The sequence below is a fragment of the Topomyia yanbarensis genome, chromosome 2, assembly GCF_030247195.1.
Source record: "Topomyia yanbarensis strain Yona2022 chromosome 2, ASM3024719v1, whole genome shotgun sequence".
Classification (NCBI taxonomy): Eukaryota; Metazoa; Arthropoda; class Insecta; order Diptera; family Culicidae; genus Topomyia; species Topomyia yanbarensis.
Genome location: NC_080671.1, coordinates 187,780,978 through 187,795,686, shown reverse-complemented (window position 1 = coordinate 187,795,686; position 14,709 = coordinate 187,780,978). Strand labels below are relative to the sequence as shown.

At 46.4% G+C, this 14,709-nt stretch overlaps 3 protein-coding genes across 4 annotated transcripts; 2 read left to right on the top strand and 1 right to left on the bottom strand.

Moving 5' to 3' along the window:
* Positions 1–288: 288 nt before the first annotated feature.
* On the top strand, positions 289–3,450 carry LOC131682441 (ubiquitin-ribosomal protein eS31 fusion protein). The gene is made up of 3 exons (XM_058963904.1): positions 289–402; positions 2,781–3,111; positions 3,179–3,450. The coding sequence occupies exons 2-3, from the start codon at positions 2,791–2,793 to the stop codon at positions 3,326–3,328; spliced, it is 471 nt and encodes a 156-aa protein (XP_058819887.1). The 5' UTR covers positions 289–402; positions 2,781–2,790; the 3' UTR covers positions 3,329–3,450.
* LOC131682440 (ribosome biogenesis protein NSA2 homolog) lies at positions 303–2,674 on the top strand. 2 transcript variants are annotated; one of them, XM_058963903.1, is made up of 2 exons: positions 303–402; positions 1,759–2,674. In XM_058963903.1, exon 2 carries the CDS (start codon positions 1,791–1,793, stop codon positions 2,568–2,570), a length of 780 nt encoding a protein of 259 aa, XP_058819886.1. In that variant the 5' UTR covers positions 303–402; positions 1,759–1,790; the 3' UTR covers positions 2,571–2,674. The 2 variants fall into 2 exon arrangements, with proteins under 2 accessions (XP_058819886.1, XP_058819885.1); XM_058963902.1 differs by lacking the exon at positions 303–402 and adding an exon at positions 444–790.
* A 4,608-nt stretch (positions 3,451–8,058) lies between the features above and the next one.
* LOC131679945 (uncharacterized) lies at positions 8,059–12,840 on the bottom strand. Its single transcript, XM_058960688.1, has one exon. The coding sequence runs from the start codon at positions 12,838–12,840 to the stop codon at positions 8,059–8,061; it is 4,782 nt and encodes a 1,593-aa protein (XP_058816671.1).
* Between the last annotated feature and the right edge of the window lie 1,869 nt (positions 12,841–14,709).

Below are 14,709 nucleotides of genomic sequence, written 5' to 3'. Positions count from 1 at the left end.
GTGTTGTTAAAAACAAAACGAGAGATTCGACTCAGTCGAGGTCTTCCGTGGAGGAAGGTATTTTTGAGTTGTTTGGGGTATACTCAAAATTAGGTAAATTAAACTTAAATTTGAGTATAAAAAACCTATCAATGATTTTTGCCGTGGTTAAATGGAAACTACCTTCAACACGGTTTACCTAATTTTAACTTCCCCCACGATACCACGAGGTTGAGTCAAAGAAACTCAATTTTAGGTAGTTTTTCGTTTCCGTGCAGAAAATTTAATGACTGGGTTGCTGCATGGGCAGACTATTGAGGTTAGCCTCTGCTTCCGGTTGATTGTCAGAATTCCAAATTGCCACAAGAGGCGCTGATATTCCATTTCCTATTTCTTTTACTTTGTGTATGGTGTCAGAGAAAGGTGAGTTTGTTGTTCGGATTTTAAAATTTGGAGTGATAACTATCTATTGAAGCATTTTCAAGTTTAGATAAGTTGATTTTAGCGAGTGTTGTACGTTTTGTAGCAAGTGATTAAAAACCGACGAAAGAATTGCTGAAATTCGGCTTAAAAATAGTATGTTTTGTGGGTGGCATTAGGCACATGTAAACTTACTATTAAATGGCTGAAACGTCAACGTTTTAGGTTTAGTTATAAAGATTATGCTCATTACATTAACAAAAAGTAAAGTGTTTGGGGTTCTGTGAAGAATATTTACGATGTGTTGAGGATCTTTTATAAAAAGGATAGGAACTGTTGTGGAATTGCATACAAAAACCCCCTAGGGAAACTCCTCGTCAACTTACTCCTGGTGAGTATTGTAATTCAGTTTAATCAATTCTGATTCAAACAGAAAACGTTTCAAGTTCCTGTGATCTTTTTTATTCAAGTGAAACATGTCAAATATTCAGATGCAGATCCCCAATAAGACTAAAACATTGTGGTGTGGTGTTACTTTTTTGAAGCGAATAAATGCAATGTATATCCAATAAAGTAAGAAGGATTTACTGTCTATAAGTGCTTCGAAGCAACGATTCAAAGAAGGCGACTTGCCCTCCTCAGGTTTTAGTTCTTTAAGGAGATCGTGTTTCTGGATAATTTGACTGTTTTATTATATAAATTTCAGTCATCGCGAGAAAAGGACGTGTTACAAATAATACTAATAAGCGGGTTGTGCATACAAGTGCCACCGTATATCGCTGTTACTGCTTTCTCTTGTCCTTAATCTGATCTCTTACCCTCCACCTTGTCACACGAACTGGAACGTTTTCTCGCTGAATTTTGTTACTATTTTTAGGTGCTTTCGAAAAATCGCTTCCAGTCATTCCAAAACTAGGACGAGAAAATTAACTGATGACAATGCATCGTAATGAATTGGTGTCGTCAAAAGGACGGCAAACTGTTCCGGAACAATTTGGAACGACTTCGAAAGCACCTTTTATTTACAGGTTCCAGATTGACAGAACAGCTATAATACCTGAGTAGACTTGTGCAAAATTTCTGCTCGAATTCAAATAATGAAATTCGGCTTGATCGAAGCTGGTACCAGGCGAAATTATCCCTGATCCTAGTCAAAAACAAAGCCTATAAAAATCTGCTTGTCGACGGTCATTAGACGTTCACCTACGTAACGTTCCAATAACATATTTGACAAGCTACAGATCTCGTATGCACGAACCCCTCCCTAACAAATCAGTGCCTGTTGCTGTATGTCATTCTGGAACCAAGTACTCACGATACCATAAATACAAATTATCAATATTTGTTTTTCAATTTTAGTGTGCTGATCGTCTCTCAACACCAGCACCACCATGCCGCAGAACGAGTATATTGAGCGTCACATCAAGCTACATGGGCGCCGGCTCGACTATGAAGAACGCAAACGAAAGCGCGAGGCTCGTGAGCCGAAGAAGCGCGCCGCGATGGCTCGTAAATTGCGCGGCATCAAGGCTAAACTGTTCCAAAAACAACGACGCAATGAAAAGATTCAGATGAAGAGAAAAATTCAAGCTCACGAGGAGAAGAAGGTCAAGAAAACAACGGAGAAGGTTGAGGATGGTGCGATTCCCACATATCTGCTCGATCGTGGCGTGCAGTCTAGCGCCAAGGTACTGTCCAACATGATTAAACAGAAACGGAAGGAAAAAGCCGGCAAATGGGATGTACCGATTCCAAAAGTTCGATCTCAGTCTGATGCGGAAGTATTCAAAGTGATCCGCAGTGGAAAAACAAAACGAAAAGCCTGGAAGCGAATGGTCACTAAAGTTACATACGTGGGGGAAAATTTTACCAGAAAACCACCAAAGTTTGAACGATTTATTCGACCGATGGCACTCCGTTTCAACAAGGCGCATGTGACGCATCCGGAGTTAAAGGCCACATTCCACCTGCCCATCATCGGCGTCAAAAAGAATCCTTCCTCGCCCATGTATACCAGCCTTGGGGTTATTACCAAGGGTACTGTGATCGAAGTCAACATTTCCGAACTGGGTTTGGTCACACAATCTGGTAAAGTAGTCTGGGGCAAGTATGCTCAGGTCACAAACAATCCCGAGAATGACGGTTGCATTAATGCTGTGCTTTTAGTTTAATTCATGTACCTTCTACCATCGTTAGCTTTAATTTAATTTTTAAGATTGCGTTGTTCGTATGCGAAATAGGAACAAATACACATTTTCAGGTCGAAATTACAGAATCGCTTTTCTATACATCTCAAGTCACTCGCTACAGTCAACTTACTTGACCGCAGAAAACTGGAATTATTAATTAAAATTATAAACTGTATACGTTCTTATCAAAAGGAGATCCAGGATGCAGATCTTCGTCAAGACCTTGACGGGAAAGACCATCACCCTTGAGGTCGAGCCGTCCGATACGATCGAGAATGTCAAAGCCAAAATCCAGGATAAGGAAGGAATCCCTCCGGATCAGCAGCGATTGATCTTCGCTGGCAAGCAGTTGGAAGATGGTCGCACATTGTCCGATTACAACATCCAGAAGGAGTCCACCCTTCACCTGGTGTTGCGCCTGCGCGGCGGTGCCAAGAAACGAAAGAAGAAGAATTACTCCACCCCCAAGAAGATCAAGCACAAGAGGAAGAAGGTCAAACTCGCTGTGTTGAAGTACTATAAGGTTCATCTATGCCGTACTCACTCATCAAATGAACTTTGTATTAATAAATTATTTTCTACTGTTTTAGGTCGACGAGAACGGAAAAATCCATCGCCTGCGCCGCGAGTGTACAAGCGAAACCTGTGGAGCCGGTGTGTTCATGGCTGCCCATGAGGATCGCCACTATTGCGGCAAGTGTCACCTTACACTTGTTTATTCCAAACAAGAAGAAAAGTAAAAAGTGGAAGGAACACATCTAATATTCTTCTGGCTGAGATGGTTAAGATCTTTTCCGTAATGCTTAAGGATAGAAAGTAATAAAAGAGTGTGTACGGTTTCAGGTTCCGTACGGACTTGAAATATGCGCTTGCATGTTTTTTCTGATGATAATTCTTTTAACTTATTTCAATGTCATGTAATCAGAGCCTAAAATTCTCACCTATTCAATGAAGGACGAAATTCAGAGAATTCATCTTCGTCCTTTTTTCTGCTCCTTTCGTCGCTAAATGCATGAAAAAATAAAACAAAGGCGCAGCAGCGACTTCCGTTTTCCTATAACAATCCGAAGTTGCTATTTCGTTTTGATGCATGCTCAGTAATTTGCGATTCTCATTCATTAAATGAAATTAATGCAATGTGCATCTAATAATGTAACTAGAACATAGTTTAAATGAGACATGCACACCGGTCAGGCTTCCGTCTTACAATACCATCATTAGCTCGCAAATCTACAGAATCGAACATCGACAAATAAATATCAATGCTAGTGTATTTTCGTTTCCTCGTAATTTGTTGTTAGAAGGTTTTGGGATCTGGATTTATCTGCTTACTTCTGTTAATGAGTGGTTGTTTTCACGCGGTGTTATCTAGTGATAGAAGTAGATTGACGTTACATCTTCTGCTGCGGCGGGCCATCGAGGCGCGCGATTGTCTTTTATGTTTAGAGTGTTAAGCTAAGATTGCACGACACACGGTCTATGTAGCCCGCGACGACGGCCTGTTATCTCTTTCAAGGTTCAGAACTAGGACTGATTAGGGCGAGCCAGGCAAATTCTATGTTGCTCCTTATGTAGTTCACCGACAACTTAAGTCCATGCTAGCTAGTCTATGAAATTATTGTGTTACATAAGAATGCATGAAATATATTTTTCATAGTCTACTATTGATTCAGAAGTTCAAAAATTCAATATCCCACCATATGTATTTCGGAAATTGTGTTCCTATTGAAAATAATGAAAAAATAATATCTACTAACAAATTGAAAACATTATTATGACGGACATAGTCTATATGGTCATTGCCGCATTTTTCAGAAGTATCATGAACATAAATTGTTGCGAGGGTCCTATGGAATTTTAGTCGAACCCTTTGGGAGAAAGTGTTTTTATGAAAATCTACGACCGATTAAGTAAATAGATACTTTATTTCAGACATTCTATATTGACTGACTGAATATTTTACAGTTATAATTTAAATATTGAGTTTGGGAGGGACTATTGAAACGATTTAAACAGTTGTTAACATTTAGTAAATATATGGTGGGCTCTTCTCACCCATTGGGATTGCATTTTACTACCATTGCGATCAATTACAGTGGCCCGGTACGATAATTGAGGATATTACGTTTCCCGTTAAATCTGGTAGAAGAAGCATGTCGTTTTCGAATCATCTTTTCGCATAATTGGGTGCAGCGAACTCTAGCGTGAGTTTGCTGAATACAATTTCATGCACTCACTGTATTTCTTGGCAAATACGATTTTCTGGCAGGAATATTTTTGGAATTATGGATAAATTGGTTTCTGAGATTTCGTGGTGGCCGCGTTAGAACTTTTCAACGCATGCACGCATTTTCAGTATACCTTTATAAAAAAATTGGCATATTGTGATAAGAATGTGAAATCCCGATTGAGCTTCATTGCATTGTAAATGTTATAATAAGGGGCCGATTAGTGCAAATCCCTCGGCATGATACTGTACCTTGATGTGGTCCGGGGGCTTTTCCACCAAAGCAGTATTACAGTGATTGTATCACAGAAACTTGGGATACGATTAATTTCTTTTTAGTTAAGCTACATTGTGATCAATTTTAGTACTTAACTTGGCGACCTTTATTATCCACTGCCATGGTGAAATAATATACAATGTGGGTTTAGGGCCCAATTCTCTCTGCAGGCACCCTTCTTTTTTGCTATATTTTCAATTAGATCCATGCTAACACTCACTAACACAAATTGCTTATTCTCTCATATACACTAACAATCTCTCATCCCAAACGTACAAACGTGGCCTACGCGATAACACAAACCTGGTCACAAATACGAACGCCCGCGATCTCGCCAATATTCAAACACCCCGATTGATTAGGTGAACGTTTGAACCTAAGAACCTAAGCTCACGCAATCATGAATCGGTCACCTCCGGAAGTCTCCGCCCTTGATCCTAGCAGCCCAAATTCATGCCTTTAGTTGGACCAATAGAAATAAAACTATACAAGACGTCCACGCGCGATCATTGAAGAATACGCGAACATGCGAATGGCCACACGATTATAAAAATAATGTGTCCACGAGAAGTTACATACTAGCACACGCGACAAAAACGTCCACATACAAACGCTCGAGTCCTTCGCGATCATCCACGCACGAACACACCCACGATCTCATAAAAAGTATAACACCCCGGTGACTAAGTTTAGCACTTATAAATTAACAATCCCGGTCTCGAGAGTGGACCTCCAAATGCCCGTGTTCACGCGATCATGAATCGGTTTCGTCCGGAATCCCCTATTCTCGGCCCTAGTAGCATAAGTCCAATGCTTTCAGGTGGACCAATCAAAAATATAATGCTCATATCCACTAAACTACATAAAATCGAATGCATACACACAAAGTCACATACACGCGACAAACAAATATAAAAATGCTTGAGCCCTTCGCGACCATCCACGCAACCTATACTCGCACTCTTCCAGACATTATAACATCCCGGTGATAATATGAACGTCTCAGCACTTGTAATCACTCAAACGCAGTCTCAAGCGTGAACCTACAGTCCCCCGCACTCGCGCATTCATGAATCGTTCACGTCCGGAAGTCTCTATCCTCCATCCCAGAAGTCTAGGTCCACGCCTTAATTGAATCAAATAACTCCACAGCTCCAGTAGGACAACTCTCGAAAAAAAAATCGTAATATTAATACTCAATAACAATACTAACTCTTCTCTTTATTTTATTTTTATTTATTTTCGGTCTCATGCGTTTTATTCTTGTGATGACCTTCTCGAGCTCATACATCCAAGAAGAGCAACATTGCTGCCAACAATGATTCTTCTCTGCCATCAGACGTCGCCAGGTTTTAGAACAATGGAGATGAGTATGAGAATAATACTTGATGGAATCAGATAAGTAGGAACGATCAACAAACTGCAAGTAGTATATAGCAAATTTCTTGTTTTCACGTATAAATTATTATTCGTATTAGAATATTATTTACAGGCTCCACACATATCTCAACATACACAAATACACAAATGCTTGACAGGTGACTAGGCCAAATGCATTCACTCGTAGGATCTATCATTTCGATGATCGCCTCGATTCTACGAAACCAGTGCACAAGTAAGCTGACATAAGCTAGTCTCATCTGGTGAATGCATGTAACCTGGAAACCCCAGACATGACACGACGAGACTGACAGACTGGACTCGACGAGGCCTAGTTCAGAGTTTTCGGGCATTCTGCAATGCACGGTTAGTGATCTAAAAAAAGAAACATTCGGCATGTTATTTTTCCTTTTATTACTATATCTTAAGTTAGGTTCATACTCATACTCACTAACACAATCAATAGCATATTCTCCCATATACACTCACATCCAAAGCGCACAAACGCCCCTAACTTTCGCGATAACACAAACCTGGTCAAAAACGCGAATTTACATTACAATTTCAATCATCCACACACACCTACGCTCGCAATTTCGCCAACATTAAAACACCCCCTTACTTAAGTGAACTTTTCAGCACCTATAAATTTACAACCGCGGTCTCAAGCATTAACCCACCACTCGCGCGATCATAGACCAGCTACGTTCGGAATTCTCTACTCTCGACTCATGCCTTCAGTTGGACCAATCAAGAATGATGCAATGAATGATGCATATTCACCAAACAACACGTTCCTCTACCATACACTAAAAATTAATTATCATATTCACGGTCCGCGCGCGATCGTTCATGAATACACGTGAATATGCGAATGGCCACACGAATCTAAAATCGAATTTATGCACGCAAAGTTAGAGACACGCTAGCATTCACATGCTCGAGCCTTTGGCGATCACACTATTACACAATTAGTAAACGCCCACGCTAACCCAGACAGATATGCACTCCTGGACTCGAACGCTAAAAACCACACCTTCCACGCATACACCACCCAGGACTGAACATTAGATTCATACACACAAAGCAACAAGTAATAATTGCAGGTATTCGTCTGGCAACCGGGGGAAGTACATCTCAAACGCAGAACTTATCATTTCAATGATGGCCTTGGATCTGCGTTGCCTGTGTTCAAGGTACCATAGCTTTGTCCGTCAGGTCAAGGATGTATGAAACCCGTTAGCCACCACCCTCGGCCCTAGCTGCCCATAAAGGGATAAAAAAAAATAAGGGGCCGATTAGTGCAAATGTATAATCGTGGGTGAATGGAGAACAGTGAGTCTAATGATGTAAGGTATGATAACTATGCTCAATGGAACTATTCAAATCAGTCTTGGATCACATACATTTGGAGCAATATCAGATGTTGCTTCAAGATGTATTTATTTTATTTATTTATTTATTTAAAGGCTTTAACCTCATAGGTCATTCGCCTTGCGAGAAAGAAAAAATATGTTAATTAACATCGCATTATATACATTTACAAGTTTGTTATATAGGTTTTGTTGCTTGGTGTGGTTGATTCCTCAGAGAAGGTCGAAAAGTCCCGCATTTTTGAGAAAAGATAGTAGCACTTCCTCTCGGGCGTGGTCGTTGGCAAGAATCTCTCTAATGGAGTTCGGTAGATTATGGTGCTGTCGGAGGTCACTGTACTCCGGACAGTTCACTAAGATATGTTCCACCGTGGTTCGGACTCCGCATGTGACACATGTTGGTGGAGGGACACGCGATACGGTGTGGGCATGGGAGACTTTTGTATGCCCAACTCTGAGTGGCGACAGTACTCGTTGTTCTCTTCTGTCGATCCGATCCGTCCAGCGGTCGAGCGAGCCTTTGATGCGCTGGAGGTGTCCGCTATTGCTTCGCCAATGACGCACGAAACTTTCGGCTATCTTTAGCTTCAACTTGCCTAATATATCTGCGGCTGGGACGAGTCTGGTGAGGTGTCGGCGGGCGTGTCTCCCTCTGGCCGCCAATCGGTCAGCCCTTTCGTTACCGTCGATGCTGCAGTGACCGGGGACCCAGCAGATTGTTGTGAGTGGGTCGTACTCGGCCTCGATAGCCTGGATGAAGGGGTGGCGGGATTTTCCCGACTCGAGGGCGGAGATGACTGATAGAGAATCCGACAACAAGACGACGGGTGTATCTTCCGGTTTCTGGACCATAGCGAGGGCGATAGCTGACGCCTCCGCTGAGAAAACCGAGCATTGTGCTGGTAGGCGAAAGGAGAGTCCTTCCCCTATTCCGCTTACTCCTATACCGACCTCATCGCCAATCTTGGAGCCGTCGGTGAAAATCCGCACGTGATTGCTATACCTGGTAGCCATTAGACGATTGTATTTGGCTCTGGCTTCACTGCCAGCTGCGCCGGCCCTCAGTTCTGCAGACAGACTTGTGTCTAGGTTGGGTCCGCGGACGTGCCAGGTCCGGTCACGAACTCGGTGTAAGCGGGCGATCGGTGGCAGATCCACGTCTGTGTATTCCTGGTGGATCTCGTTAGCTGTCTGTAGCAGGAAGCAGTCCTCTCCGGAGGTTCGTTCTAAAAATGCCAATGCTCTTCTAGCTATGGTGAGTGCAGCCGCCCAACGAAGGGGGAGAATCCCGGCTTCCATGCAGGCCGCCTCAGCAGGCGTGCTGGGTAGCAGACCAGAGGCGGCACGAATTGTTCCGTGGTATAGCGGGCCTAAAATGTTGGTAAGTCCTTCCGTATTGCAACATGTCAGCTCAACCCCGTAGAATATCTTGCTGTGAACTAGGGCCTGGCTAATATTCAATGCGGTGTATCGATTGCAGCGCTTGTGCCGGGAGCAGATTGTTTTAATTAGTCGCAACCGGCTCCGGCAGTCGGCTTTGATACGTTGGAAGTGTGGCGCGAAAGTGAGCCGACGGTCCACGGTTATCCCCAAGATCTTCGGTTCCTTACGGTAAGGAACGACCGCCCCGTCCAGAAGGATCGGCCTCCCTGTTGCAATGTGGTTTTTGTTGCAGCAGTGTGTAATTACGCTTTTTGCGGGTGCCATGTTAAAACCGACTGATACTGCCCATCGGCTCACCGCGCTTATGGCAGCTTGAAGTTTTCGACGGGTTCGCCCGATTGTCCTTCCTATGGAGACCAACACGATGTCATCGGCGTAGACAAAAACGTATATTCCAGCCGGCAGGTTGGCGAACAAAGAATTCATGGCCACCAGGAACAATGTTACAGCGAGAACGGATCCCTGGGGGACGCCGTTGGCTTCCGGAAAGGCGTTGGATTGGGCACCCCCTATTCCTACGCGGAAGGTACGGTCGGATAGGTAATCGCTTAGGAAGCGGCCCATTTGTCCGGTGATCCCCCAGTTGGCCAGCTGTTGCAGTACTCCATGACGCCACACGGTATTATATGCCTTCGCAACGTCGAGTATCGCGATGTCGGCGTGCAGGCCGTCGTTTACGGATTGGCGTACCACCTCTCCGAAGCTGGCGAGGTGGAGACCGGTTCCTGCTCCACGTCGGAACGCGAACTGGCGATGATCCAGAAGTTTTCGCTCCTCCAGTAGGTCCACCAGCCGTCTGTTGACCATTCGCTCCATTGTCTTGGCAAAGCAGGGGAGTAAACTGATTGGGCGGAAATCATCTGGCGTTCTGCTCCCCTGACATCGCTTTGGGATGGGGATTACTAGGGCTTGTTTCCATGAAGCGGGCATCGGTTCCCCGCTCCAGATGCGGTTAATACTGTCCAAAATCGCCCGCTTGGCTACTGGTGGGGAATGTCGAAGTAGAGGGTAACCAACGTCATCCAATCCGGCAGACTTGCCGTGTACCGATTCTAGTGCCGTACATAGTTCGCTTCCGGTGAAAGGTAGGTTGTATACTTGACCTGAATCAGGTTCGAAACGAACGGGCCTGCTCTCAGCCCTTCGCTTGATTCGCAGGAACGCGGCTGGTAGGGCGGTGTCTGCGGATAGGGAGGCGAAGTGTTTACCTAGTTCGTTACCGATGGTCGTGGGATCGATCGTCGTGCACCCGTTAACGGCGATGGCGTAGCCACTATGCCGCCGCTTTCCGCTTAGAGCGTTAACTCTCCGCCAGAGTTCTGTAGTCGATGAGTCAGGAGATATGCCTTCCAAAAATCTAGTCCAGCTGGTGTTTTTTGCCTCCTCTATCGCTTTCCTGGCCTCGTTTCTGGCCTTTCTGAAGTCATCAGCTCGCTGGCTTCGGTGTGGATCGTCCATAGAAGTCTTCTTTAGTGTCCGCAGCGCAGTTCGGCGTGCTCTGATGGCTCTCTTGACTTCTGGGCACCACCAGTGCACTGCCTGTCGGGGAGGGTTACCACTTGACCAGGGAATACAGGAAACCGCGGCCTTACTGAATATTTTGGTGAGTTCATCCGGAGTGTATGACTCGTCCCGATTCATAAGGTCGTCGACGATCCCTTCATAGCGCGACCAGTCCGCCTGATCGTAAAACCACCGCCTTCGACGGGTTGTAGCTGGTGGCGTCTGGGCGTACGTAACTTGGATAGGGAAGTGGTCACTGTTGCATGGGTCGGCAAGAACAGTCCACCCGCAACATCCTGCCAGCACTCCCGAGCAGATAGTGACGTCGATGGCGGATTCCGTCTGTCCGCGGATAAATGTTGAACTGCCGTCGTTGAGAACGACCGCGTCGTTGTTTTCGACTACTCCGGCGATGTCGTTTCCTGTCCTATTACACAGACGTGAGCCCCACATCGTATGATGCCCATTTACATCTCCCATGATGATGAATGGTGTCTCTACTTGGTCGATGAGACGCTGGAGTTTGCAACCCACGTTTCGAGTTCCGCCAGGAATATATAGGGATATAACGGTGCACTGAACTGGATATTCGATCCTTCGGGCAGCGGCTATTAGTTCGGTATCCAAAGTTATCGGACGGGAAGGTATATCGACCCGAATGGCGAGCCCCACCGTCCGGTAGATGTTGTCCCCGCTGGCGGCGTCCCACGAATACCGGTGTCCGAACCACGATGCTGGGTTCGTCTGATCCCGGATGTGTGTCTCCTGCAATGCCAGGCAGATGGGCTGAGTCTTGGCAATAATCATTTGCAGGTCGCCAAGGCATCCTCGCAGTCCATTTGTGTTCCACTGGATGGCCAGTGTGGTTGAATTGATGTTAGAGGCGGTAGACTGGGGGCTAGACGAGGGCTGGTCCAAATCCGCTTCACCATCTTCTCTACTTATTTCGATTCCGCCGAATGCTTCTTGGTGGATCGGCGAGGTGTTTCCGTAACCTTCGGTGGCATTGTTGGAGGTACCTGCGAGGGATATATAGACAGCAGACAGTTCCGGACTGAGTGTATCGTACGAGCTTACCCGGGGAGAGGCCGGGTCTCCCGCACCAGCAGCCGCCGGGGGCGCGTCGCGGATAGGCGGAACTTCCCCGGACAGGGCCGGCACAGGGAAGCGGGCGCTCGTGTTTAGGCCAGTTACGTTTTTAGTCGAGCTAGTAGTGTCTTCGGTCAGGGTACCGTTGCTCCCGTATTGGCAAGGATTAGTTTGCCACTGCTGTTGGGTGGTAGACTGTTCGCTGAGTGCTTCTGGGCTGTAACCTTTTCTGGTAGTGGTACCTGGGGGCGAAAATTTGCCGGCGGATGGATTTCGATCGGGCTTGGGTTTACAGGTACTTACCCGGGATGAGCCCGGGCCTCCCGCACCAGCAGCCGCCGGGGGAGCATCGCTGCAAGGCGGAACGTCCCCGGTCAGGGCCGGCACGGGGAAGTGGGCGTCACGATTGGTGACTACTGGATTCCTGGATGGTCTAAAACGTACCGGATGCCAAGAGCAACCGGGAACCGGGCTGAGGTCTCGTCGTACTCGTTGCTGTTGGTGAGTAGGAGTTTCCCGGCTGAGTGTTCTTCCCGGTGGTCCGCCAGGTGCGGGGATATCGGGAGACCTGAACCGGTTCTCGTTGCAGAGGAGTTGTTCGCTTAATTTTCCTGATACTGGTGTCATTTTTGAGATCAGGCGGGAAGATCGCCTACTCTGGGGCCCGGCAAGATGCGGGGCGCTGGAGGCGGTCGTGGTTCCCGTCGTTTGGGATTGCTGTGTTGGTGGATTTTCTAGATTTCTGTCTGGTTGGCCTGAGATGGATGGTGAATGCGTAAGTTGAATGCTAATGGGGATGTTAAAGGTACTTCCCTGTTGGTGCTCCAATGGTCCTGTGTCAACAGCCGCCGGGGGTGCGTCGGACGTATCCGGAACTTCCCCGGTCGGGGTCGACACAGGTAGGCTTTGTTTTATATTACGGTTGAATGTTGTGTTATTTGTTGTCATCCCAATTAACATCCTGTTGTTAGTTCAGTTATATGGAAATATCGAGCGACACTTGGGGCACGGGGTTTGGTGGTGCTTCGGTGTCCGAGATGTTCCAAGTTCCGACTGATGAAGGGCTGTTGTTGCGGGAGCTCGATCGGGTTATCCTTTGTGTTTTGGGTGGAGTTGGGTCTGTGGTGCTTTTTATCGGGCTTCTAGATTTTTCCCCATCACCTGCTCGATTGCGATTTTTTTGCTGCTTGCGTTCGTCACGTAGTCTGGGGTCTCGCTGGGTCGCGCTGCTCGTACTGGCTTTGTTGGCGTTTTCCTGATCTCCCTTTGCTCCAGTGTGTTGGTTGGTTTTGCTCGTTACCTCAAGTAGCTGTTGTTTGGCAATTTTGAGTTGGCGGAAAGCGTCCGTCAGGTGGTTTTTCAGACGTAGAATCTCGACGTCCCGGTCGTTTTCTGCCTTCAGTTTTGTTATTTCCTGCTTTAGTTTGGCGATGGTGCGGTCCTTCTCGTCTCCTTTCGGGTCCGTGCTGCTTCGAGCCTGTTCGGCGTAGCTGGGTCCTCTGCGAGTTTGGGCGATTAGCGCTTTTGCTTCAGGGAACGAAATATTCTTGGAGACTTTTAATTTAACGATGGCCTCTTCCTCCATATATTTGGGGCACGTTTTTGATTTAGTTGTGTGCTCGCCGTCACAATTTATGCACTTCGAGACGTTCTTACATGGGTTGTTTCGGTCGGATGAGTGTTTCTGACTGCAGTTTAAACAAGTTTCCTCGTTGGGGCACACCCTAGTACCGTGCCCGTATTTACCACAACGGTAGCATAACATGGGGGAAGGGTAGTAGGGCCGGACACTAGTGCGTACTAGGCCGAGATATATGTACTCGGGAAGAAAAGAACCGTTGAATGATATCACCGCTAGGGGGGTACTGCTTAAAACCCCGTCGTATAACTTGGTGATCCTACGAACCGATACAACTCCTTGACCTTTTAGCTCCGTTAGAAGGTCGTCATTGGCCATGTCTTTGGTGTCGATGTCGTAGATCACACCATGAGTGATGTTGAGCGTGGGGTGAGAGACCACCTCAACCTCTTGACCGTCGATTAACTTTTTCATGCTCAGCAGGGCGTAATATGCCTTTTTCGAGGTCGTTCTTAGGACATACCGAGCTCCTCTGCCCTCCTTCGTGGCCGAAACTACTTTTGTCGGATCGCATCCTAGTACGCCCTGTACCGATTTCAAAATCGTGAACGGGTTTGTAGTCAGTCGGGCGTCGGACTCACCGTCCGATGATATAGCTCTCAAAAGCAGAGTCTGTTTATTGATTATGTCACCTGAATTTAGGTACTCAGGCAACGTGCGGCTTAAAGGAGGGGCGTTGTTCCCCTGTTCAGGGGGAAGGGGGGGATCCCCCATTGGGTTGGAGGGTGTCTGTGCCTCGTAGGGTGGACACTTTGGGAAAACAACGCAAAATACTACACTACCCCGTCACCGATGCGCGTAGTGGAGACGGACGGTTGTTTTTACTCTCCGATGCGCGTAGAGGAGACGGACGGTTGTTCAGAGTTTGAAAATTGTTGTTTTGGTGGAGGCGCGTTGGCGCCCAACTCCTTCGGCGTCTGAGCTCCTGGTATCGGTAGTGACGAAAAGAAACGATTTTGCTTATGCTAAAAAAAAATCAAGTAGTCTTTGCACTGACGACGACACACTGGATCTAACACTCGCGGAAACGGGCCGAACGAAAGAAGGGTACTATATTACCCTGGTGGCTGAAGCCGAACTTCTGGATGTACACCGGTGGCTGAGACCGAGCAAAAGTTTTGGTTTCTAAACGCGGAGCTTGTGTTGATGACAACCAGCGGCTCCGAGTGATTGAACCTAACTGCTTCAAG